Below are 25,287 nucleotides of genomic sequence, written 5' to 3' on the forward strand. Positions count from 1 at the left end.
AAGTATCCATGGAATTTCCGTCTGTTAGCGAAAAGGTAGGCGCAAAGTCGAAGGGGGAAGACGCTGCTATTGACTGGGCAACCGGGCACGAAAATGCCAATGCTGGGCTCATGGATCTACCGCGACCAACGAGAATTTCGGTGGTCCCCGCAAAAGCTTGGCCAACCCTAGTAACTTCTTGCAGCTTTGGGTTCCGTTGTTGATAAAGCTGCTCTAGACCAGCGGCATGAGCCGAATCCTGCCACGTAATTGCGGAGAAGAGCACCACCAAAGATAGCGAGAGCAAAGACGTTGACATGCCGTTAGTTCAGCTTTGAGCTCTCACTTACCGATCGGGTAATCCTAAGACAGGCTAGGACACTTGCGATGCTGCAGGTTGAACCTAGAAGCTGACAGTGCTTCACAGCTGGTGTGAACCTCACGAGACACTTTTGAGTAGCCCCACGTGGTCAGATGGCGACAATCAGAACGAACCTGTCTCTCGGTATTCGCCTGTTAGGCATGACGCAGTCCATAGGTGAGTTTAAAAAGCGGGGCCAGCCTATCCTGAGTGTGTCGGATGCAAGGGGGACATCGTGAGCCCTGTTCCAGATTCAAAGATATGAGTGGGAGCTCCTCATCGGTTGCCCCTTTGGATGTGGCGATGGTACAGCTGTCGGTGAGTCTGGACTGGAAAATTCTGAGAAATCAAGGGGTCAGTGGGAGGTAAATAATTGGCTGGGTCCTCCAGATCTAGGCAAGCGGGAGCTGCTAAGTCCAACTGAGGGGATCCGTAGGATGCGGCGGCCTTGACCTTGATACGTGCATGACTTGGCACAGAAACCAGCGAAACTTCAGATTGGCGTAAATTGACCAAGGGGTGTGAGCTCTCAGATCTTTTGATGACAGTGCTGGTCAACTCTTCAGCCTCACGGGTGGGCCGGGTTAGCCGAGCAGAGCATATGAAGCCGTGGCGTAGGCCGGCGTGACGCATGGCTGGGTCGGTACATAAGGTCAAGCGGTAGGGCGGGCAGTAGTTTCCAATTGAGGAGGAAGTCCAAGCCCTGCGGGGGGCTGGAAGATGGTCGAGTGGCGGACGGGCAGATGTACGCTCCCGTCCGGTAGCGAAGTCTGAACTGGGTTAGATTCCGCGCATTAACTCCGCCGAGCTCGAAGAGTAGTATGGCAGACATTGGCAGCAGGAAAGCCACCACCGAGCCCACGAGCTCGGCCGAAGTCGATTGTCGGGCGCTGCGGGTGCAGGAACTCCGGGCGATTGAGTGCTGTTCTCATCTCGGATAATGGAGGCGATCAGCAGGCACGTATGCAAGTCAATTGGAAGAAACGGAGAGCTGCTCCGTCAGCAGGCGCTGAGCGCGCTCTATAGCACGAAAGGGCGAGCGATATGAGGCACATAGCCAGGGGAACGGGCGGCTGAAGATGTCGAGACCGCTGACTCCAGTGGCCGGGAGATGACGCCAGAGATTGTGTGGCTATGAATAGGCGTAGCAAAGTGCTCCAGGCAGACGAGGGACTCGGGAGGCGTCGGCCGAAGATTGGTTGACAAGGCAAGCGATGGATGGGTGAAGTTGTCAGAAGGCGCGCGATCCGGAGTTGGGCTGTCGGCTCTCCGCAACGGACTAGTCCGCCTGTGGACTAGCGCCGCTCGCTAGCAGAGCGCTAGCAGGCAGGCAGTCGACCGCAGGGCCTGAGAGCCAGCAACCCTTCCCGTCCGCCATCCAGATTTTCCCACGGCTGCGGCGCCGACTACGAGCCAAGAATTGGCAGCGCGAGAAGTACCGCTCGCCATCACCACCAGCGCTGCGTCCGCCACCGTCCACATGGCGCACCCTCCTACGTACTACGCAGCGGTCCTGGCCCCGTTAGAGTAGCATGCCGGCACTTGTCGTGCAGCCCGCCGTGACACGCAACGGCTCCAAGCGCTGACTGTGAAACATCTGCTTCGTCCGGCCATCAGATCGTCGTCGTGCGCGCGCACCCCTGCCGCACCTGCAGATCCTCTCACTCAGCGCAGATGCTCTGCGCCTGCCAGCAAGCCCGGACTTCGGGACGTGGGGCGGAGTGCCTGCTCTAAGCTGAAGTGATGCGAGGGCCTTGTTCGCTCTGTATGCCCTGTTCACCGCGGCGCTTCCCCGAACAGGTGAGACTTTGACGAGACAGCCATGCCATGGCCCCGAGTGAGCGCGGCCGCATCCTCCCAAGCTCTTGGGCCTTGCCGCCTGTCCGCGCCACCCAGGCGGTTGCCGTATTTATACAATCCGCTGCGTCGCTCCACGTGCGTCACACGCCGTCCCCCAACTCTTCCCGCCCGTCCATATAATCCATTACGCTTCCATCTCTCTTGTGTCGCCTAGTTACAGCACCTCCCCCTGCCCTGCCTGGTTTTAACTTTGTACCATCCTCTGGGCGCAACGCCTATCTCTCACCCTTTCTCTCACCATGGCTCTTCTCGTGCTGCTTGCTGCTCTTGGCATTGTCGCTGTGGCTGCATTGATCAAGACTGTCTTTTTCCCGGCAAAACCCAAGATCCCCAAGGGTCTCAAGCCTCTCCCTGGGCCTAAAGGTCGGTCCGGCCCGCTCAAGCAAACTCAAGCTTTCCACATTGACAAGATCTGCAGGCTATCCCGTCCTTGGCTCCGTGCCCGACGTTCCGGAGAAGAACAGCTACATTAAGTTCTACGACTGGTCCAAGGAGTACGGCCCGCTCTACCAGGTCAACCTGGCTGGCAGCAACCATGTCTGGATTTCAACCGACCAGATAGCACGCGATCTTCTGTCCAAGAAGGCCGCCATCTACTCCGACCGCCCTCACATTCCTGCGCTCCTTCACGACAACCGCACCAGCGCCGAGTACCTGCCGTTGATGAGCAAGAACCGTGAGTCAAAGAAACTCCACTCCATTCATACACCAAGGCTGACGGCCCATAGCCCACTGGTCGCGTCAGCGTAAGGTCGCGACATATATAATGCGCGAAGCGAAGCTAAACACTTTCTACCACTACCCCGAGCTGGAGTCTATCCGTCTGCTGAAGGAACTTGTCGAAGAGCCACACAACTACAACCATGCGCTCGAGTCCTTCATCTCCCGCGTTACCTGCAGGCTGGCATGGGGCCACGCCGAGGCCAGTGACGAGCTCAAACAGCGCGCACGTGAGCTACTAATCTCGGTCTCGCCTACCGGCCACCTCGCCAACAAACTCCCCTTCCTCATGAGTCTGCCCGACTGGATCTCGCCAGCCAAGGCATGGGAGCGCAAGAGACAGCGGACTGAACGCAGGTGGTTCGAGATCATGCAGAACCAGGTGAAGGAAGACATCGCTGAGAAGCGCGCCGCGCCCAGCTGGATGAAGATCCTCCTCGGTACTTGGAACAAGTGGGAGTTCTCCTACGACCTCGAGGGCGCTTTCTGTGTGGGCATGCACGGTATCGCCGGCGCCCTTACTATCGCCGCTCCCATGCAAACCTTCTGCCTTGCTATGTGCCACTATCCTCAGTACCTGCACATCCTGCACGAGGAGCTGGACCGCGTTTGCGGCGACCGTCTCCCGCGTGCCGAGGACCGTCCCAACCTGCCCGTTCTCCGCGCCTTCATTCGCGAGGTGATGCGCTGGCGACCTCCGGTCCCGACCGGCATCCCGCACTACCTGATCCAGGACGACGAGTACAACGGCTACCACATTCCCGCTGGCAGTGTCATGCATCCCCTCGAGTGGTAAGTTCCTGATGCTATCGTCTTGCTCTTTAAAACAACCCGTTAAACATGTAAAACAGGGGAATCGCCCGTGACCCGGAACTCTTCCCGGACCCGGACACTTTCAACCCGATGCGCTGGCTGGACCCCACGTCGCCCGTTTACCGCGAGCCGCTGACGGAGCACCCGAGCATCATCAACATCACGCAGTTTGGCTACGGGCGGCGTCTGTGCCAAGGGCAACAGGTCGCCGACGAGGACCTGCTGATCGGCCTTGGCGCGTTGGCCTGGCTGTTCGATATCAAGAAGAAGGCGCCCACTCCTGAAGCCGCGCCGTCCTCCCCTGTCGGCAGTGCTTACCTTAACGAGAAGGCCAGCATCTCGAACGAGGAGCTCAGCGCTGGTGTTGAGCAAGAGCGCAAGGATAGCGTCATCGGCACACCCTCGCCCGACGACGAATCTAAGGTTGCGACAGCGACCGAATATGCCGCCGCCGCTGCCGCACCCGAGACACACCCGCTGCTCACCAGTCCAACTGAAACGAAGGCTCCTGGCGCGTGGCCGATCAAGAGGGCCGACGCTGAGGCGCATGAGACTTGGGAGCAGGAGCAGAAGACGGCGGCTGCAGCGGCGGCGGCGGTGGAGGCGAGCAAGAAGGCTGCCAAGAAGGTCGATCCCACGCTCGACTACACCCATCTCCTCATCGCAAAGCCGGTGCCGTTCGAGTTCAGCCTGACGGTGCGCGAAGGCATGGACAGGAGGAAGGAACTGGTCGACCAGCTGTTCAGGCAGAAGCAGGACGAGGGCGAGTTCCCGGCCGGGAAGGAATACTGGAAGAGTGAAAGCAAGGAGTACGGGTGGGTGGGTGTGGCGAATAGCAACGGTTTGAGATGATGGAAGCACTTAAGATTACATTTCCTTGGTCCTGGCGGTTGAGCATCCCTTTGCACCCACTATACAAGCTGTTCAGTCTGGTGTAGGATTACGGACAGACCGTTTACAAGGCGAGCGCGGTCACTTTAGACTAGTCTTCTTACGATCGACATATCCACCCCAAATCATCATAATAATCATTCGATTTTCACTGATGTCTCGCCCGTTTCTCCGTGTGCTCTGTCAGCCTCAGCTCCTCCACAGCTCTCATCGAGCACGGCAGGTTGTTGTGCGGAGTAGTCAGCCTAGCGGTGGGCCTAACTCCAAGAAGCAAAGCACTTAGCCGAATACAGTAAGTCTCAGCGCGCCGCTTGCAACGCTACACCATCTGCGGACGTGTGATGCCTAAGAGGGTCCAAGAAACCAGCAATCCCACGTCAGCTAATGCATTTGTCAGCCAGCTTTTCGCCAGCAGTAGCGCATCCAGGCCCGGGAACAGTGTAGAGCGGGTCACGGTTAGTGCAAATTTCACCCGGTGCCTGCCAATCCCGCAGATCAACAAGCTTCAAATACATTCGACGAATCGCGAGAACAAGAATGCTCAGACAGGCGCATGCCGTGCAGAACAAGCATCTGACCGCTAACCGTCGGCCCCCCTCTTCTGTTTTGGGTAAACGCCCTCGCTTCCGCACCCAAGAATCAAACCAACCTTCCCCACCGCCACCAGCCATCTCCGCGACACAATTCCCACCCGGCGAACCCGTTCGAGTCGCACGCACTCTCCCAATCGCTTACACGTCCACAGTCGAAGACTCAATCCAGCACCGGTACTACGGCTGGGCTCAGGCAGAGCGCAAAAGCCGCAGCTTATGGCTCGGAGAGCCTTCATGTGACCCAAGTGACGTCCGGTCTCATCTGTGGGAAGAGAGGAGAACAGGATGCATCTCCTCGCAATCGCATCGCAGATTCCCGGGTCAGCAGCATCCGCAGATGCGTTATGTAACGTACCATGGGGCCGCCGCCCTCTGCCGCCGCTGCACAGTACGCATGGGGCGGGCGCAACGCATTTAGCTCGCATGCAGGGCACATCCTTACATGCATACGGAGTACACCGATGCAAATCAGAAATCAAGCAGGGACGAACGCCACGTTTTCCAACGGCGTCGTACATGACGCAATCAAACCGCCCGTCCAACCCCCCCTTCGTTGATCGAGCACTAGAAAATGGAGGACTGATTGGGCGCGGGAGGGGCAAAAATACCGCGCGGTTCCGGACGCCCGGCCCGCTTCTCGTGCGACTAGGTAGGTAGGCGGGGTGATGGTAAAGCCCTCCTTTCATCGCATTTGTTCAAATGACGACGAGCTGAAAATCCGCAATCCACCACTACGACTATCTCGCTAGAGTTCGGGTCAGTAAATGATTACTTAGCTCGAGCCGCGCTGAAGACGGCAACGGGCGGAACATTGACGCGCGGCACGTAGGCACATACACATGACCTGGTACTTCACCGCAGCGCAACTGGTAAGTGAAGTGATCCTTCATCTGTGCTTCTAATTTATCGCCAACTACATAGCTAAAGATATTAACCCTGTTTCCACCTTTTTCCCCTTTCCCTTCATATGCTATTCAAATCCTCGGGGCGCTTCAGTATTCCCTCCGTCATAAGTAGAAATTCATCGTCATCATGATACCTTTCATGAAAGGATGCCCAGCAGCCGTGAGCTCGTCGTCCATGGTATACGTTTTTGCGCAAAACCCAACCCAAATCTGCCCCAAAGACGCCAAGGTCCTCGATCCCACCTCTTCGTCCCGCCCAGTCCCAGCCCGAAATAGAACAAAGAAATGAAAATCATGATATGCCATGCAGAGGTCTTTGGGGGTATTCCGTGCCAGCCAGAAAAAGAAAAAAAAAACGCCCGTGCACCATCCAAAAAATAAACACCCATCCCGCCTTACATCTCACCCAGCGATCGTTAAAAAACGTAGATGTCAAGGGTGGCAAGAAACGCCAGGAACGTTCCAACCACCAGAAGAGAAAGGAAGACGATGAGAGAACGTCGGAACCGTTACCTTTGTCCCCCGCCCAGGTCCTCCTCATCGAACGAAAAGCAATCCAGCTACTCCCAACTCCACCGGACCTCCTTAACGTTCTCCTTCCCGCCCGCCTGGTCGACGTCGTCCACGACCTCGACGCCCCTGCCCTCCCTGACCACGACGACCGTCGTCCCCAGGCTGGTCTTGACGGGGCGCGGGGACCGGAAGATCTCGCTGAGCTCCTCGAGGGTGCGGCGCTTGGTCTCGACGTAGGCGAAGTAGATGACGACGAGCTGCAGGCTGTCCCACGCGATGAAGAGGAAGTAGTACTTCCACGCGAGGTGCGTGAAGGCGATTCCCGTGACGAAAGTCTGCAAAAGAAAAAAATCGAAGTCGACGAATCATCAGCACATGGCATGTAAAGGGGGAGGGGAGGGGAAATTACGAGTTGGAGGAAAGAAAACTCACGTTGTAGAAGTTGGCTACGTTGACGAAGAAATTGTACATGGCCATCCCTTTCGCTCTGCTTTCGTATCGGAGGCACTCGACCGGGTACAGCGCCTGCAGCGGCGTGAAGCCGGCCGAGTAGACGAAGCCGAAGATGAAGACCACGGCGATGACGCCTCTGGAGCGTGTCTGCGAGATGGCAATGGGCGTGCCGCTCGCGTCGGTGACGGGGAGGCCGGTATCGGGGTCGGTGAGGATGTTGGTGGCATTGAGAGCGGTGACGGCGACGAAAATGAGGGTGATGACGAAAGTCGAGGTCAGGAGCTGCTTGCGCCGGCCCCATTTGTCCGTGAATGCGGCGCCAATCAGGGCGCCTGTGAGAGAGACGAGAGTTTGGAAGCCGTTCAGGAGCAGCCGCGTGTGGTTGTTGGTTATGCCGGCACCTTGAAGGACAGTGGGATAGTAATAAGAGATGGGACCGTTACCAACCCACTAGGACACGGATCAGTTAGTTGACAGGTCAATTGAGAGAGAGGTTGGAAAGGGAAAGAAGATAAGGGGAGCACAAACTTGACTGAAGAAGGCAAAAGTAATGATGATGAAAGTGCGGTAGCGGACTTCACGGCTGTTGAAGAGCTCGCGATAATCCCACCAGCGCTTGTCGGCACCGGTGATGGAAATATCCTCACACATCTCCTTGTATTCAAGCTGGACAATTGCAGAGTCTCTTTTACCCTCACCATGGTACTTGGCCTGAGTTCAAGTCAGCCTCGGCGCTTATGGAAGCGATTTGACGCACTACGTACCATTACATTGAGAGCCTCCTCATGCCTGTCGTTGGCAATCAGCCATCGAGGGGTTTCTGGTAACCAAGGTGCCGCAAAAACGACGATTCCTGCGAAGACCAACTGCAGCCATGTGGGGATGCGCCAGGCCCGGGTGCCGTCCAGGCCACTGGTCGCGTACGGGACGAAAGTGCCGGGAATGGCACCCACGTACCAGAAGGTGTTGAAGAGGCCGGTCAGCACACCTCTGTAGGCGGGGTGTGCCATCTCGCTGGCGTAAGCGGGGCCGGAAGTGGCGCAGATGGAGACTCCAAAGCCGAGGGTGAAGCGGCCGCCCATGAAGGCGGGCAGGGTGGTTGATGTCGCCTGTATACATGTTCCCAGCACAATGACGGCTGCTCCCATGAACATTCCCCACTTGCGGCCGCGCCAGTCAGCGGCGGGCCCGGCGGCAAAGCTCCCCACAAGATTGCCTATTTGATAGATGGCGTACGCTAGACTGGTGGTGGGTGTCCCGTTCACGGGATCGAAGCCAAAGTAGCCGCGATACTGCGGGTATGAGTTGATGGAGGACATGAGGGTGCCATCGTAGCCGTTGATCACGCTGTTGACGGTTGCAACAAGGAGGCAGAGGTAGAGCTGCTGGATGGTAAGAAGATGATCTGGGGCACACCTTAGGCTGGGATCATACAAGGAACATGCGCTTTGTCCATGGGAAGACTTTGGCCTGGGCTTCGGCAGAGGCAAAGGCGACATTGGCGACGGCGACAGTCTGCAGCTCATCTTCTCTCTCGTGCCAGCAGTAGGCCTCTCGTGACACGGCAGTTCCCCAGCCGTAGTCCTGCGCCGAATCCCGGGGATGGGCCATGGCGGTGGGTCAGGAACGGTTATGTTGGTAGCAGCAGCGTTTGGGAGCTCGAGTGATAAGCGGACATGGACTCGGAAAAGAAAGCAATGGCTATCAAGATCAGACAACAAAGTGCGCGCGGGCGTCTGGCGGCAGGCCGGGGCAGATATACGGAGAGACAGATTGAGCGTCAGCTGCAGGGAGCGCCCAGCGGCAGCTAGAGGCGCCCTCCCGCAGACCCTGCCCGCGATGCCATGGCCGTGTGTGACCTGATGGCGGAGCGAAGCTGGCGGCGTATGCGGCGCATCTTGCCCAAGGGGACCGGGGTGGCTGTCATTGGACCTCAGTGACCGGGGTCGCGGGCCTGCGGAGATGGACACGGAGGCTCGTGTAGGGAAGCCCTTCGATCAGCCGGCCCAGCTCCCGGGTTTCGCCATCGTTTCTGCTCTGAATGCGCCGGCTGCTTGCGCAATGCAGGCCCGTGGGCTGCGAGTCTAAACAACGATGCGTTCGCGCAGAGTCGATCCACACCACCGAGACAGCAGCCTGCAAAGAATGGATGTGGTTGGCTCGAGGTTGCACGCAAGACGAAGGCGTGAGGCACGGAGCGAGAGAGGAAGGATGGCATTGAGCCGGCGCGCCGGGTCGGTTGCTGGTCGCTGGTGGAAGCGGCGAGGGCGGAGGTGGAGAGAGGCAGCCGCGATTCGCAATTCGCAATTCGCAATTCACCCGGCCCCCGCCCTCGACTCGATCCCAATCCATTTCTTGTTCCAGTCCTCTCCGACCCTCCGCTGGAAGTACGGCCCGTCACGGTCCAGCTACCGTCTCACGAGACCGCTCAATGCGTCGACTCCGACTCGGCCTGCACGCCTCTCCAAACGTGTCCGTTGCTGACCTCCCGGCACAGCCAGCTGTCAGCAGCCAGCAGCCGCCGGTTCGCTTTCGATAGAGCCTGTCTCTCCCGGCTCTGCCGTGCAACGCTGTCACAATAAAGTTGCAACGACGCACCTCGAAGGGGAGGCGCCGCCCAAATTTAGCGCCCTGTGCCCAACGGCGCGGTGAGTCAGTGGCCGACAGACCTCATCCGTTGCACAGCAGCGTTCCCCAATGCGCAATCCGCGCTGAAATCACACCGACACTCCCGCCCCCTCGAATCCGACGGCCCGCGCCTGCGGGCAACCCGCTGCCGCTCCACGATCTCTGGTGTTGATCCCCCGCGCCCTCCCGACGTCGTGCTGCTGACTGCGCCTGTCAGCCCAAATCGCCCGGCTCCTGCACCCCATCTGCCGCTGTCGCGTGGGGGTCAGGGCCATGGCAAAATATGAGAGGAGCGCTTCTGGGTCCGTGCCGTATGCGGCTTGGTGCATCGAGTTTCAGCCACTCATTGGAAAGCCAACAGCCTCGAAGGCCGGTGGCGAGCGCAACAAGGAAGCCTCGAGTGTGGGAGGACCAAGCCGATATGAGACACCTCTTTCATCCATCGCTGGAATGGTAGCTTCGGGCCCAGTCTTCAGCTGCCCAAAACCGCAGGGAAAACCGCAGCCCTCGAGGTACCAAGCTGAGATCGCCGCCACACCAGTACCGTTGCGGGTGCGACATGCGTTGGGCTAAGACTGGCCAGGTAGCTCCATGCAAGCCATCAGGATGTTTCAAACCGGCTATGCCGGCTGGGGCGTTCCAGAGCCACCAACGGCCACCGCCATCATCCAGGTTTTTTCAGAAGAGTGACATCTAATATACTACGAGCCGGGGCTTTTGTTCCCCACATCTGGACCGACCATTGGCTCTCTCCTAACCTCGAGGATCTGCACCTATACATTAAAGACCGCCGCGCCTATTTGAATTTCGACCCGGCCTCCCATATTAACTGCACGACTCGCGCCTAATGGCTTCTTTGTCAGGCCCGATTCAGGCGCACCCCAGGTTACAGCTTTATCCCGTCTGGCCTTGAACTTTGAGGTCTTCACTGTCACAGCTGCGTCATTGCACTCTTTGCCGGAGTCTGATCTCGGCATTTCGTATTCCGGGTTGCTCTCTCGATTCAATGCTGCGCATCCGTCTGTCTATCATGAACGTCTGGAAACGCATTTTCTATCTTGAACATGTTGAACCCACCTCTCCACGCTTATATCTCCAATTCTCTCCAATTGTGGAAAAGATTTGGCAATATAATCGTCAACATGGTCCGTGACATCTACTAGGCATCGGATTCGCGGTAACACTCAACTTACCAATAGCACCGCCTATTCACTTGCACTGTTAATCTTTTCCTCCGACAGTTTTCGCCGCATCCCGACTCCCGTTCTCAACGCCCGGGAACTACCCCTAAGCATTCCACGCGATAACAGAACACGAGTTCACCCGGAAAGTGCATGGTCAGCATAGCCACCGCCCACGTCTAATATGCTCGTATGCTCGCTATCCCACAGCACCAGCCAGTATTGAATCTCTCTGGCGCGATTACCATTCAACGCTGGTGGCCGGGCAAAGGCTTGTTCGACTTACTCCAGCGGCAGTAGTGATATCACTCCGACGGTGCACCTTGGTCGTTCTGCTCATAGCCGCACCTCTTCCGCTTCCTGCACCGTCTTCTAGCTGCTGCTTCCGCCATGTGTTGCGCGGGCAACTCTCCCCGTCAGCCCTAGTGACATGCACCCGATGGCTGCCGGCCTATGCCACTCGTTCCTCCATATCCCAAACTCTTCTTCCCGTTTATCCCTCTATGCATGCGCACAACGCCCGGAATCCCCACTAAGGCTGTCATCAAAGCGCACCCGACGATAAGGGTTCCCTTCTCACCTTCGCCTCCCCTGATGGTGTGCCTTTTCCCGCTCAGTCGCAGCACTGAATGAATCAGCCTCATAGTCAAGCCCAACTCCTTCGCCTTCCCGACATATATGCTGCCGAGGGAGAGAATGGCTATTTCATCATCTGAAGAAAGTTCTAACAGCCTGCCCCAATGGTGCGATAATCCGTTGGTGCAAGGCCATGAGCCGATGCGTCCCCCAGCTGTCAGCTTCCTTCTCCTCCTCTTTACAGCAAGCCCCAGGAGACGAAGAGAGAGAGAAATCTGGAAATTGACATCGCTCGGTCTTGGATATACTGAATACGGCTGGTTCTCTTACTTTCGTTTCTTTTCCGCACTGCTAGCAGTGGAGAGTGAGGCGATCGTCAGATACGAAGTTTCTGGTGATTTACTCCCGCGTGCGAATATACGTACCTCGTCGTGGTTTAGATTAGGGACTTTCGAATTGTGCGAGCTCGGCTCTCCGGTAGTTTGGAACCAGGCAGATGGATACGCAGGGAGGAGAGCCGGTGCATGCAGAGTGCAGAGTGCAGCACGCAGCACGCAGCAGCAGTATGATGCTCGTGCCAGTATCCGACTCTTGCGTATTATTCTTCCTTCGGGAAGAGGCTAATGTATCTTGCAGGTGCGCAGGACGGAGATTTAGGAAAACGCGATGTACGGGGCACGCATATGTCCGCTTTTTAAGCTACGATTGCTGCTGCATCTTGGCCCTCTTGCTCGCCATATCTGGTCTGGCCTCGGATGAGATCTGACAAATGGTGGTTTTTACTCGATGAGCAGTCTCCCGGCTCTGAAAGGAGGAAGCGCCACCGCCATATCCCAATCCACCACTTCCCGCCACGTCCAACGCCCCTCGTCTTCAGAGGTGATTAGAGCCAGGAGGACCCTGTTTGAATCTCCTGCATACGGATACGGAAGCGGTTCGATGGTATCTCGTGCGGGACGTATGAAGGCGACATGCGGCGCCCCGACCTTCAGGCTTGCAACATGCCGAGCGCACAATTGTTTGGTTTCGGTAGGTATGAGAGCCACACGGGGCCAATAAGACGCCTTCCTCATGAAGTCGGCGAGGATTATAGCATTGACGAGTGGGAAATACCCGGCGACGAGGTTCCCCACCGTCCCGGACCACACGAACGTCAGCAGCTGCCACAAGAAGACTGAGAATTTCCGAGAGCAGCTCCAAACGTCTCCCGCCCGGTCGAAGTCGAAGAGCATCCAGTCCGCAGTCAGACCCTCGTCCGAGATGATGCCAAGCGCGCTGCCTTCTCCCGGATAAGGCGGGCACTGCGCTCTTCGGCCAGACCTCTGGAGAGGCAGGCCCGGGCGACGCGGCGCCCAGCTCAACCCCTTCGCAGCCTCGATGCGGGGGACGTGCGACATCAGCATGCCGGTCCTCACGCCGCTCGTCTGGCCCCAAAACTGCGCGGGCGAGTAGCACACGCCGCGCCGCTCCGACAGGATGCTCCAGATGATGGTCTCGTCGCGTTCCCTCGTGGCGTGGCGGTGCGCCAGCAGGCTCGCCGCCTCGCCCACGCCGAACCCGTACACGTTCCTCCGGTAGGCATGGCCCCTCTCGTGCACGCGGACGGGTTTGGCCGCGTCGCTCCGGGGCAGCAGATGGTGCGACGACAGGAGCGTGTTGACCAGGTCGACCCTCCCCTCGGCGTGGACGACCTCGACGACGTCGGCGAAGCGCAGCACGCGGTCGTCCTTGCACAGCAGGTGCAGATTCCTCACCCCCATGACGCCCTCGAGCAGCGTCCACGCCCGCACGTTCCAGTCGCAGAAGAGCAGCGCGGCGACGATGGCTTCCCCGAGCGGGACCGTCAGGCGGCGCACGTCGACGTCCATGAGGTCCCGGTCGCACACCAGCGTCAGCCGGCTCGCGCCGAAGACGCGGTTGATCTGCGCGATGGCCTCCCGCCGCAGGACCGGGTCGTCCGGGATGCACGCCGTGTCCATCCAGTACGAGCGGCAGCCGTGGCGGCGGGCGATGGCCGAGTATCGCCGGTGCAGGCAGACGTTGAAGCCGGTGGACCCCCGGTCCGGCCGCCCGCCTTGCCCGTGGCTCCAGACGTGCGACACGGCCATGGTGTCGGTAGACGCGGCGCAGTACGTCAGGAGGCCGTCGTCGTTCTCGACGCCGTGCTGCTGCCCGTCGTTGGCCGGGCCGTCGACGCGCACCGCTCGGGCTCCGTCGACGACACTTCGGTACGAGGCCTCGTCCCAGAACACCCTGTAGCAGCGCGTGCCGGCGCAGAACCGCGGCGCGTGGGCGGACTGCTCGGCTCTCGTCGTGCCGCCCACGAAGCGCTGGCAGAGTCCTGGGTTCTCGCCGGAGCACTGGCGCGCAGCGGATGCCCCGTCGTCGTCGTCGGGCACGATGCAGCGCGCCGGCAGGTGGCCGAACAGCTTGCCGTACGTCGAGACGACGTGCCGGAAGTCCAGGCCGTCCGACTCTTGCCGCGAGCGGAGGATCTGGAATGCCGACCTGCACATGTACCGCGGCAGGGGCGGCGGGTCCTCGACGATGCCTTCTTGCGCCAGAGCCTGCCGTACTTTGCCGATGATGCCGCTTCCTCGCGGCAAGCTCAGCAGCGATTCTCGCGCCGACGTTATCCGCACCTGTTGCTGGATCAGCAGCGCGTGCCAGTGGTGGATGGAGATGCAGCGGTGCCAGGCGGCCCACAGGTACACTCTGACGACAAGGAGGTGGCCGGGCGTACTAGCTCCGGCCGGCTTCATCTGCAGCGACGCCTCGAGCAGTTCCGCAATCATGTTTATGAACCGATGGAATGCGTTCGCGAAGCTGACTCCGCCGGGATTGGAGATGAACGGCGGCCTGGAGCCGGGCCAGAGAGCCGCTCTCAGCGCCATGCGAATGACATTGCGGCCGAGATAGCGCGCGGCTCGCAACCTCTTCACCTCACGACCACCCCCCTTCCGGTCGATGAAATATCGCTCGTCAAGCCCGTTGCAGGTGGCCGCAGCTCTCGGTTCCCAGTACGTCGGCACCGCGCGAGGTAGCCTGGAGAGGAGATGGCAAGTCTTGTCCACAACGCCGTCCTCCCGTCCTTCGAAATTGATGACGTTGAATTCCAGCAGCTGGGAAAACTCTCGATCCAGGCGCTCCGCGTGGCCTTCCGGGTCTCGAACCTGCTCCACGAGCTTCTCGCATGCGCTTGCGGCCCGTTTGAACCGCAAGGGGTCGTCGTAGGGCGTCAGCACCCCGGAACTCAAGTCATGGTCGAACGATGCGCTGGAGAACTCCCAGGGATAGTCATCGATGCCGGCAGGTCGGACGTAGAGCGCATCTCGTAGCGTCTTCCGCACGCGGTCCCGGGTGAACTGGTTCGAGTTTTCCGACTGCTCGGGATGGAAATGAGAACTGTAAAGAGTTGTGTCAGACATGGAGGGTGGGGCACAAGGGAATGTGTTCACCCTTGACAAGGGTTTCGAATGGAGATGGAAGACGATCAGACGGGGTTCCAAGTGCGGCTGAAATCGCGCACGTGTACCTCGGTCGGAGTGGGGGCTGTGCAGCGCATACTTGCCTATCACAGCAGATGATAGAGGATTTGAGCCTTCTAAATCGACTGAGATCGATAAATCATTCCTATATGGGTGATTATATGCAATGTACAACCGTAAAGGGGGATTTTACATGCTTACATTTACGTCTGCGTCCTGGATTCAAGTGCCTATATAAATACGGTACATTGGCTCTGTGAGGGAGGTGCGGGTGCGCTCAATTGCTCCCACCCGCCGTGGCCTCAATGAATCAATTCAAAACCGTGCATGATCCACAACGGGTTACAAATAATGTGTCGATTCCAAAATGTCACTAGGAATACCTTATACTCGGAATCTGTATCCATACATTTTGGTAACATTCTTCCAGCCTGTGTCCGCACTTACATATTGCTTCAACTGCAAATGCTGAAATATTGGAATATATCTCGCAGGCTATGCAGCATGCGGAGATTGCCTCCAGCCATATACATCCTTGCTTACCATCTACACTTTGGCAAAATGCTGTGCAGCACCACGGTATACAGGAGTGCTTTCTCAACAAATCATGCGGGAGAAAATGATCCCCTGGTGATGATCCATCACATCATCAGAAGGTTCAGCGAAGTTTCTCTTGGCCGACTCAAGAGCTCTTGCGCTCATCGAGTAAGCCTGCGATCGAAAGTGGATCCAGTCTGGAGAACGGTCTTTGTATGTTCCATGTAAACAGAGGAGAGAAGCACCCGAAGGGTAAGGTTATCGGTCATCATACGCTTTATAATTCCATGGCGGGTGTATGCCGTTCCCAAGCCTGCAGAAAACTGATCTCATAACCAGTCTGGTCCCTGCGCCGTCGCTCCCACGTGACAATGCATCAACTGAATGCTACAAATGAGGACTAAGGAAAATAAAGCAGTGGAGAGAGACCACAACGCAAACCCGCCCTTCTGTACCGATTGCAAGAGCTCGGCCGCCGTGCAAGTCAAAGCACCACATACGCGCCGCCTCTACATATATGCGCCCGGTGATCATGATATGGGAATCTTGACTCCGGAACTATTTCTTTGGCTTCGGCGGTACCGAAAATGGATAGGCTGGGTCAGAAGGATCCATCCCCTGAAGAGGGGTTTGCAGCAGTGCAGAATCCGATCGTGCAAGGTGGCCATGAAGTGAATTAGAGCCATCCGTCTTGGTGATCGCGTCGAGGTGCGTCCGGGGTGCTCTCGGAGTCGCCATGTGGGAAGTGTCCATGGCGGCAGGGAAAAGGGAGCCCGAGGTTGAACGTGGATGATCCAGCAGCGCAGGGTCAATGGTAGACGTTTGCGAGAAGTCATGCTGACCAAAGCTGCTTGGCCGAAATTCGAAAGGCATCGAGGCACTCTGCCGCATCTGGCCGAATACCAGAGGCGGCTGTAACTGTTCAAAGTTGGGGAGACTCGCCGAACCTGTCCGGCTCGTTAATTAGCAGATGCGGACATGGCAGGGGCGGGCAGTGGGGTGAAAAGATGATTATCCAAATGACGGGCCGTGGTGCTCATTATCTCAAGCAATAGAAAACTCAAGTCTAGTAAGCACCTTGCGCCATCGAATAACCACCACCCATCTGCGCCTGCTGCGCCTGCTGCTGTGCCGCAATCTGCTGAGCATTCAGCTGCTGTTGCTGGCGTGCCTGTGCAATGTCGTTGAACCATGGGTGCTGCAGCGCCTGCGTCGCGCTGATGCGCATCTCCGGGCGCAGTTGCAGCATGCTGCTCAGAAGGCTGAGGCCAAGCGAATCAATCTGGGGCAGAATGAGGCGCAGATCCTGGGTCGCATAGACATGGAAGTTGGGCTTGTACTCGGGGAACTGGCTGATGCCGGGCCACGAGCGCTCGGAAGGAGTGCCCATCAGGCGGAAGATGCGCTGCAGCTGATCCTCGTTGGTGGTGCCGGGGAAGAGCGGGCGGCCAGTGTACATCTCGGCCATGATGCAGCCTGCAGACCAGATATCGATGCTGGTGTTGTAGGTGCGGCTGCCGAGCAGAACATCAGGCGCACGGTACCACAGGGTGACGACCTCGTTGGAGAAGGTGTTGACGGGGATTCCGAAGGCGCGGGCAAGACCAAAATCGGCAAGCTTCAACTGGCCCTTGTTGTTGATGAGTAAGTTCTGGGGCTTGAGATCGCGGTGCAGGACGCGGTTGTCGTGGCAGAAGGCGATGCCGCGCAGCAGCTGGTACATGAACGACTTGATCGTCACGGGATCAAGCTGGCCTCTGTCGCCACGCGAATCCATGTACTTCTTCAGGTCCTTGTCCATGTACTCGAACACAAGCATGAGCTTGTTCTCGGTGTGGATCACGTCGTGCAGCGACACGATGTTTTCGTGCTTGAGCTCCTTCATGAGCGAGATTTCGCGGATGGCGGTTGAGGGAGTGCCTTCTTCAGAGTCGAGGTGGATCTCTTTCAGCGCGACGAACTCGCCCGTCTGGCGGTTGCGGCCTTTGAAAACCTGCGTGGCGATTAGCAGCGGCGCCGGGGCGTATGGACGTGGGGCGTCTTACCGTGGCATAGGTACCCTCGCCCAGCTTCTCTAGCTGCTGAAACGAGCTGGGGTGTCTTTTGTCCATGGTGGGCAGGCTTTGTCCGTCGCCGAGGTTGCGGACGCTGATGGTGGAGTCGGTGCGGCCGACAGCGAGGGTGCCAACGTTGGTGGGCGGGAGGCGGGGCGGCGGCGGGCGTCGGGTGTACTTGGAGTTGAAAAGGATTGCGCCTGCGGTGGTAAGCTGTTCGGCGACGGCCAGCGGCGAGGGAGGCGTGGTTGATGAGCGGGAGGCAGCAGCGCGGGATGTGTGGTGCGCCGTGGTGGGCGGTCGTGGTAGCTCTTATACAAGAGCTTTGGCCGGCGGGAAGGCGAAGGAAACGGGCGCAGATCGTTGCTAGACTCAGGGATCGTGAAGGGACGGTATGAGTGGGTGCGTGGTGGGGAGAACAGCGCGGCTGCCCAGCGCCGGCCGGCCAATCGTTCGTTGCTCAGCCGCTCAAAATGAACCAGCGCCCAGCGCGCCCGTGGCTGCCTCGTTTGTCGGCGCTTCTCACGGTCGCGTCCCACTTGCATGCAGTCGCCACTGCTTGACTCACTCGAATCTTCAGCGTTACCCATCCATTCCTGTCTCCTGATTCATCACAAGTTCTTCTATATACATGCCATGTTCAGACTTCATTCCCCTCATCAGAAAATCGTATTTGCCGCCGTAGAACTCCTCATGCTCCTTGCTATCATCTTCTACTTCGAAATCAATTCCTTCCAATCAGCTCGTCCTACCTTCGCGTACAAAGCAGAACGCTAGAGCTACGCATCAATCTCCGATCAGGAGATGAAGCTGTCGACCCACCACAGCCGCCGATATCTGCACATGGCATGTGCTGGTCTCCTCAAGATCGAAGGCGGAAACCATGTAGCAAACGGCACCGTACAGAGTCGCTTCGTGGTAGGGCCACAGATGCTGTATTCTGGTGAAGCGTCGGGAACGAGCGCAGGAAGCCCGTTATCAATTCCACCGGGCAGGGCACTGTGCATCGCACTGATGCGCTCGAGTCCCCTGCCATTTAGTCCTCTGAAGCCAAGGATCCCAATGAGAAATTTTGCAAGCAAATTGAGAACCAGAGTTCCCAAATGGCCACGTGTAAGCCACTCGACTGGGGAAAGGCGGCAAAATAACGGCATGCAAATGCCGCTCCTGGTGAGTCCAAATCGCGGTGCCTGGAGTGGAGTCGTCCAATGTCTGTTACAACTTTGGCGAGACGAAAGCAAAGGTCAGTGGTGATTCATCATCGCTCCTTCATCTGATGACACCCCAATCCTCAACAATGCCAAGACCTCCAGCTCGCTCCTTCTTCTTGAAAGCATTCCAGAACCTGAGCGTTTCGTCACCTGCTCCAGTGACAATGACTTGGCCATCGGGGCTCATGGCAAGGTACAAGACACGGTAGGTATGGCCAGTGAGGCTAACAACTTGCTGCATCGACGGATATTTCCAGACGATGATTTGGTTCTGGCTATAACCGTGGGTTGAGACAATCTCGTTGCTGTTCCGGGACCACGCAAGGTTGCAGACCTGGGATCCTGTGTCCAGACTGCTGATCAGATTCGCTGGGGTAGTTGTATTGGTGGGAGAGGCGGGGTTCGAGTGTTGGTAGGCGGAGGCAGCAATAGCAGCCGATGACGCCCCGTGAGGTGATATTTGAGTGTTCCAGAACTTGATCGTACGGTCTGCGGTGCCTCCACCGGATGCAAGGAGACCACGCTGATGCGGACTCCAGGAGATGGCTTTGACGGCAGCTACGTGCTCGCTCCATTTGAAGGTTGGTTCTGCGTTGAGCTTCTCCCATACCATGAGCTTATTGTCATTGCCACCGGATGCAAGCTGGCCATCCTCCGAATTCCACTTGAGACCGCAAACTTCTTGCTTGTGACCGACAAGCTTCCGGAGCCACTGATCGGGCTGGCGCACATCTCTGTGGTAAATCAAACGGTCACGCGAACCTGAAGTGAGGATATGCTCGTTCCACGCAAGAGCGCCAACCCGGGCCGTGTGACCGGTCATGGTTCGGAGACGACGCTGCGTTTGCGCGTCCCAGATCTGGACAAAGCCCTTGTTTGTGCCAATGGCGACATGTGAACCCTTGTCTTGTTAGCATTCACGCTCAGGAAAAGACGATAAATGGAAAGCATACTCTTTGAATCCAATTGACACTGGTGACTGTGTCGTCCGGGAGCTCGCAGAGTTTGGTTACCCGGCCAGAACTTGAGTTCCACATATAAACGCACTGGCCAAGACCCACACCGAGAATGTTTAGGCTGCCCCAGTCCACAAGATTAAGGTAGAAATCGTCGGCAAGATCCGGCGCATCAAGCACCTTGTATGGCACCTTGCTGACGGCCCTGGGTGTCTTCCTGGGGCTGAGGAGCATGACTTGACTGCTTCGCTTCACTGGCGAAAGGCTATAAAGCTCAGACCGAGCGTTTAGGTTCGGTCCATGACGGTGCGGGGTCTTGTGCGGGGTGGGATGACCTGAGGCACTTGCATGTCGTGGAGACATGTAGGAGAAGAGATTCTTATGTGGTGTAGACGGTGTGAGACTGGTGGTAGGCAGCGACGAACGTCCCGGTGGTGTTTTTGACCGTGAGGGATCATGATAGGTGGTGCCTTCATTGAGTGAGATGCTTTGAGGAATTGTATTATCGAACATCTCAGAACGGAGAAGGGACGAGTATGTGCGGTTGGCTTCTTCGGCTGCAGCAAAATTAGGAAAACACTTCTGCCAGTTGAAGTTTCCACGTACTCTTCTGGAAATGGAGTTCGTTGTGGGGTGTCCTTTTTGCGGACTTTGACGGAGTTGCGGGAGAGCCATCTTCGTGCAACAAGCTGAAACTTGCAGGGAAGTCCTGTCCAGACCGGTTGGGAATAAATCTATAATCCCAGGTCAGCAAAAAGCCCCAGGTCCCGCCTTGATGCGTGTGCCGCGTGGTGGCCTGGGATAAGGTCCCGCAGCCTCACTTCACCTACTGACCTATCGCCATAGACCCTCTGTCTTTTTCTGCTAGGGCTCAGACCAGGCGTAGGATCACGCTGTCTGCCCACCTGCTGGAACGATTCCAACGCCTTGCTCAATGCAGAGGCATCTATAGCTTCCGTGCTCTTGCCATTTCCAATTGCGCCGGGAGCGGTGATGTTGCGCTTATTGCGCGCCGTCGGGGGTGTTTTGGACTCCGGCGGCGATATTAAAGTTGGCGTATGGACGTCATCATTTGCAGCGCCAGCGCCTTCGGTGAGGCCAAGGTTGGCCGCTGCGTGCCTCATGGTCGACCGCCAGATCGAGTCGGGGGAGCCTGAGCGCCTGGGCACGGAGATACAAGCGGCGAATTAAGCAGCGGTGCGGTCGCGGAAGCGCAAGAATGTCGCGAGGTCGGGGAGAATGCGGCCGTGGTGGGCGTTTGGGGGAGTGAATGCGACAACCAGCCACCCCTTGTGGTGGGATTGGTGGGTGAGCGGGCAGGCGGCGAACGGGAGCGGCGGCGGCGGCGTCGGGGACGGGCGCGGGGGGCCAGGGTCGACGTTCAGCGATTGCGATTGCTGCGCATTGCACGGCGGGGCGGGTTCGGGGCGGGGCGTGGTGGGTGGTGATGAGTCGCGGCGGCGGAGGAGCGTCGTGGAGTGTTGCTCGTTGTCGATGCGGGCCCGGCTGGGTTGCCCTGACGGAAGCTGATCTTCGCCCGCGCCGTGGAGCCGCGCACTACTGGACAGCCTGAAGCGCGCTACCTCACCACAGCAACAAGAACACAGCAAACGCAACAACGCACGAAACAAGTTCTGGGGGAGCAGAGGGCGGCGAGGAGGTAAGGACGGTGAACAGCACGATGCAGGGCGCTGGGAAGGGCGCTGCGGGCAGAGGCGCTCTGGTCGCTCCGAAGCCCGGCTCTGTTGTTGTCGACACGTCCAAGACGCGCCTCTGCGCCTTTGTTGTGCTCTCGGTCGCGTGGGTGAAACGCGACTTCATTGGCCACCGACCCACAGCCCACGCTGCTTCGCACCAGCTCCCGCCCGGCGCTGCGCACCGCGCCGCCCTTGACCGCATTCGTCATCCAACGTCACGTTCCCCTGCATCTCGTGCCCGCCGCCCAGCTTATCGAACCTCACCCGCTCCGCGCCTGTATGCTCGCCGCGGCCCTCTTGCTGAGAGCTTCCCCGCAACGCTCCCCCACTGCGATCGTCACCTTTGCCCGCACCGCACGCTCCGTCGCAACCATGGCTCCCACCCTGCAGCATGCCGAGGACTTCTTGTCCTTTGTGAATGCCTCGCCCACCCGTGAGGGATCCCTGCCACGCTGCTAGGAACGAAGACCCCAGCACTAATATGCGACTCCAGCCTTCCACGCCGTCAAGTCTGCAAGAGAGCGGCTGGAAAAGGCCGGCTTTACCCAGATCAAGGTCTGACACATGCCATTCCTTATGCACGCTGGCACGCGGGATTGACTCGCATCTGCAGGAACGGGACTCATGGACCTCAACGCTTAAGCCCGGCGGCAAGTACTACCTCACTCGCAACGCTTCGTCCCTCGTCGCCTTTGCTGTCGGCAAGCAATGGAAGACCGGCAACCCTATTGGCATGATCGGTGCCCACACCGACTCCCCGTGCCTTCGTATTAAGCCTGTATCTAAGAAGCAGAGCGACGGCTTCTTGCAGGTGGGTGTTGAGACATATGGCGGTGGTCTATGGCACACCTGGTTCGACCGCGATCTGAGTATCGCTGGTCGCGTAATGGTCAAGACCAGCGATGGCAGCTTCGAGCAAAAGCTCATCAAGGTGGACCGCCCGATCCTGCGCGTGCCCACTCTTGCCATCCATCTCGACCGACAGCAGGACTTTGTTTTCAACAAGGAGACTCAGCTGTTCCCCATTGCTGGCCTTGTTGCCGCAGAGCTCAACCGCCAGGGCAAGAGTGAGGGAGAAACCACGGATAAAACCGACGAGACCGGCCAGTATGAGCCTCTGCAGACGGTCTCGGAGAGACATCACCCGTACATCGTGGAGATCATTGCTGAACAGGCTGGTGTCAAGCCTGCCGACATCCAGGACTTTGAGGTCGTTCTGTACGATACTCAGAAGTCAGTCATCGGCGGCTTGAACAACGAACTCATCTTCTCTGCCCGTCTTGACAACCTAATGATGTCCTTCTGCAGTGTTGAGGGTCTCATCCACTCACTTTCTTCACCCTCTGCTCTCGACAACGACACCACTATCCGTCTTATCGCCCTCTTCGACCACGAGGAGATCGGTAGCCAGACCGCTCAGGGTGCCGACTCCAACCTCCTGCCTGCAGTGATCCGTCGACTCTCCGTGCTTGCGCCGTCCGAATCCAATAGCGAGAAGTCCTATGACAAGCTCGATATCGACGCTGCCACGGCGTTCGAGCAGACCCTTGCTACCTCTTTCCTCATCTCTGCCGACATGGCCCATTCCGTCCACCCCAACTACCCTGGCAAGTACGAGTCTAGCCATCGTCCCGAGATGAACAAGGGCACAGTCATCAAGATCAACGCCAACGCTCGGTATGCCACGAACTCACCTGGCATTGTTCTCTTGCAAGAGTCGGCGCGCCGGGCGAAGAAGGCATCCACCAACGTCAACACGGCATCGGCCGAGGGTGTTCCTCTGCAGCTGTTCGTTGTCAGAAACGACAGCAGCTGTGGCAGCACCATTGGCCCGATGCTGGCGGCGAAGATGGGCGCCAGGACCTTGGATTTGGGCAACCCGCAGTTGAGCATGCACAGTATCCGAGAGACCGGGGGTGCTCACGATGTTGAGCATGCGATCAACCTCTTCGAGAGTTTCTTCGTTCACTTTGGCGAGTTGGAGAAGAAGATCTTGATCGATTAGATGTCGAATCTGGCATTTATGTGTCATGAGTACAGTATGAGCAAATGAGAAAAGAAACGCAATGAATGTAGATTTGAAACTGTTGCAATGCAGTAAAGTAGGCCTGCTCGTGAAAGGAAGTGGAAAATTGGCAAGCACCTCCTTGGACATCAAGGTGTCCAGCTGCATATGGATATTACCACATCGACTATGAGGTCATCAAAAACGTATAGAAATCGATCTTCCTACCGCATGTTATTGCCTTTCACGTGCATTGTTAGCTCAGCTCCACGATTTAATCCCGCTAAATCAACTTTGGGCCACAGGGGACTCGCGTTCCTTCTTGCCATTTCAGGTACGAAGTCTATGTACGCGTAAACTTCGCTCAACTTACGCGTTTTCCCAACAACAAAGTTATTCCGCGATCGCGCACAGCGACGCGGATCAATGTCGAATCGCCAAAAGTATCCGCTGCAAGGAAACGCCGAGCTTGCGAAATACGGGGTCCCCGAATGTGGCGATCCCGACGGCACTATGGCACTGCCTTGCAGCACCTAGCGGGGGTGCGAAGCTTTTCTCGTTAGTCCGTGTACCACCGCAGTGGCGGCGGGAAAGTGACCCCGAAAAGCCACATGGACTGAAGCTTTCGGGTAGCCTTCATGCAAGGGCGAAGGCTGACCGCGTATCCATAGCGCTCGCAGTGATGATGCTCCAGGGAGATGAATGACAACATTCGGTCCGACGATATTGCCCTTGATAGTGCAGACACCTATCACATGCGCCAGGAGCATTCGCTTTATCGCATTGCTATTTCTCTTGCTGATTGATCGATTAACCCGCTGTAAGATCCACGCCAGCTTACGCCGTAAAGCAAGCCAGGTCCCCCCTCACTTCCACCAAAGCGTTCACCGCTCGAATCCGTTCGGTCTCCTCCGACCAATTCCAGAAGAGACGCCGCTCATTATTTCCCACCGCCGGTTCCGCAAATCATTCGGGAGAGGGGGAGGAGGGTCGGTAGCGTGTTTTGGTAGGGGCGGCCGGCCCCCGCACGCCATTGGTACAAGGTATGTCCTTAATCATGTTGCCTTCTTCGCCTGCGCTGCCTTCAGAGCCTTCTTCCTGTTGCTGCGGATCATAACGCTGGCCAGGAAGCTGCCGACGACAGTGCTGCCGAGCAGGACAAGGATGACGGGGATGCGGATGGCCCAGACGCGCGGCGGGAAGAGGGACTGCAGGGGGTGGTCCTCGTCGACGAAGGGCTGTTGCAGGCAATAATGTCAATTCCAGGTTCGGACTCTATTTGGCATGTTTCGCGAAGGTCGAGGCGAGGTTTGGAGTGGATGATTCCGGTTTGGGAGAGGGATGGCGAGGGGTGCGCTATACCATCAACAGGGTCCAGACGGTGTAGTAAGTGAAGACGGTGGTTGCTACGATGAGCATGACGAGTCCGACGAGGCGATCGAGCTGCGGGCGCATCACATCAGCATTCGCGTCTTTACCTTGAAGCTCGGGGACAGGGCTTCCACAGACAGAACTTGCCATTGTGAAGCGGAGTCGGGGGTTGCGATTACGAGGGCGGACTAAAAGGAGCGGCAGAGGGTGGGAAGGAGAGCGAGGAAAGAGCGGATGGTGATTGGCGACCGGGGTGCGTGGTGAGGTCGTGGGCGGAAACAGCAACGTTTCTGGGGGAGAGAGGACACGGAGGGCTGATGAGCGAGCGGGCTACGCTCCCGCCGCCCGCCCTGGCCTGCGCCGATGCGGCTTGTTGCTTGGGCCGGGAGCTTGGACCATCCCATCGGCGCCTCTGTTTCGCCGTGGCTCCGGTGACTTCCGCCTACCTAAGTCGCGAAACTTCTCGTGCAGACTCTTCTCTGTCCCCTTCTCAAC

General features: G+C 57.9%; 7 protein-coding genes across 7 annotated transcripts; 2 read left to right on the forward strand and 5 right to left on the reverse strand.

Annotated features, from left to right (window-relative positions):
• Positions 1 to 2,439: 2,439 nt before the first annotated feature.
• Positions 2,440 to 4,585, forward strand: SLS55_001545 (uncharacterized protein; the record flags this gene model as incomplete). Its single annotated transcript, XM_066773039.1, has 4 exons — positions 2,440 to 2,563; positions 2,619 to 2,876; positions 2,929 to 3,712; positions 3,772 to 4,585. The coding sequence occupies 4 exons, from the start codon at positions 2,440 to 2,442 to the stop codon at positions 4,583 to 4,585; spliced, it is 1,980 nt and encodes a 659-aa protein (XP_066635606.1).
• A 2,097-nt stretch (positions 4,586 to 6,682) lies between these two features.
• Positions 6,683 to 8,699, reverse strand: SLS55_001546 (uncharacterized protein; the record flags this gene model as incomplete). The annotated part of the gene is made up of 5 exons (XM_066773040.1): positions 6,683 to 6,970; positions 7,068 to 7,538; positions 7,617 to 7,799; positions 7,853 to 8,470; positions 8,523 to 8,699. 5 exons carry the CDS (start codon positions 8,697 to 8,699, stop codon positions 6,683 to 6,685), a joined length of 1,737 nt encoding a protein of 578 aa, XP_066635607.1.
• A 3,553-nt stretch (positions 8,700 to 12,252) lies between these two features.
• On the reverse strand, positions 12,253 to 14,901 carry SLS55_001547 (uncharacterized protein; the record flags this gene model as incomplete). Its single annotated transcript, XM_066773041.1, has 1 exon — positions 12,253 to 14,901. The coding sequence occupies one exon, from the start codon at positions 14,899 to 14,901 to the stop codon at positions 12,253 to 12,255; it is 2,649 nt and encodes an 882-aa protein (XP_066635608.1).
• Positions 14,902 to 16,564: 1,663 nt separating this feature from the next.
• On the reverse strand, positions 16,565 to 17,609 carry PHO85 (negative regulator of the PHO system; the record flags this gene model as incomplete). The annotated part of the gene is made up of 2 exons (XM_066773042.1): positions 16,565 to 17,491; positions 17,544 to 17,609. The coding sequence occupies 2 exons, from the start codon at positions 17,607 to 17,609 to the stop codon at positions 16,565 to 16,567; spliced, it is 993 nt and encodes a 330-aa protein (XP_066635609.1).
• A 1,212-nt stretch (positions 17,610 to 18,821) lies between these two features.
• CDH1 (substrate-specific activator of APC-dependent proteolysis) lies at positions 18,822 to 19,953 on the reverse strand (the record flags this gene model as incomplete). The annotated part of the gene is made up of 2 exons (XM_066773043.1): positions 18,822 to 19,664; positions 19,717 to 19,953. 2 exons carry the CDS (start codon positions 19,951 to 19,953, stop codon positions 18,822 to 18,824), a joined length of 1,080 nt encoding a protein of 359 aa, XP_066635610.1.
• Positions 19,954 to 21,788: 1,835 nt separating this feature from the next.
• Positions 21,789 to 23,421, forward strand: SLS55_001550 (uncharacterized protein; the record flags this gene model as incomplete). Its single annotated transcript, XM_066773044.1, has 3 exons — positions 21,789 to 21,849; positions 21,910 to 21,971; positions 22,030 to 23,421. The coding sequence occupies 3 exons, from the start codon at positions 21,789 to 21,791 to the stop codon at positions 23,419 to 23,421; spliced, it is 1,515 nt and encodes a 504-aa protein (XP_066635611.1).
• A 1,055-nt stretch (positions 23,422 to 24,476) lies between these two features.
• Positions 24,477 to 24,942, reverse strand: dpm2 (Dolichol phosphate-mannose biosynthesis regulatory protein; the record flags this gene model as incomplete). The annotated part of the gene is made up of 2 exons (XM_066773045.1): positions 24,477 to 24,659; positions 24,784 to 24,942. 2 exons carry the CDS (start codon positions 24,940 to 24,942, stop codon positions 24,477 to 24,479), a joined length of 342 nt encoding a protein of 113 aa, XP_066635612.1.
• Between the last annotated feature and the right edge of the window lie 345 nt (positions 24,943 to 25,287).

The sequence above is a fragment of the Diplodia seriata genome (assembly GCF_021436955.1).
Source record: "Diplodia seriata strain FDS-637 chromosome Unknown scaffold_2, whole genome shotgun sequence".
In the NCBI taxonomy this organism is placed as follows: domain Eukaryota; kingdom Fungi; phylum Ascomycota; class Dothideomycetes; order Botryosphaeriales; family Botryosphaeriaceae; genus Diplodia; species Diplodia seriata.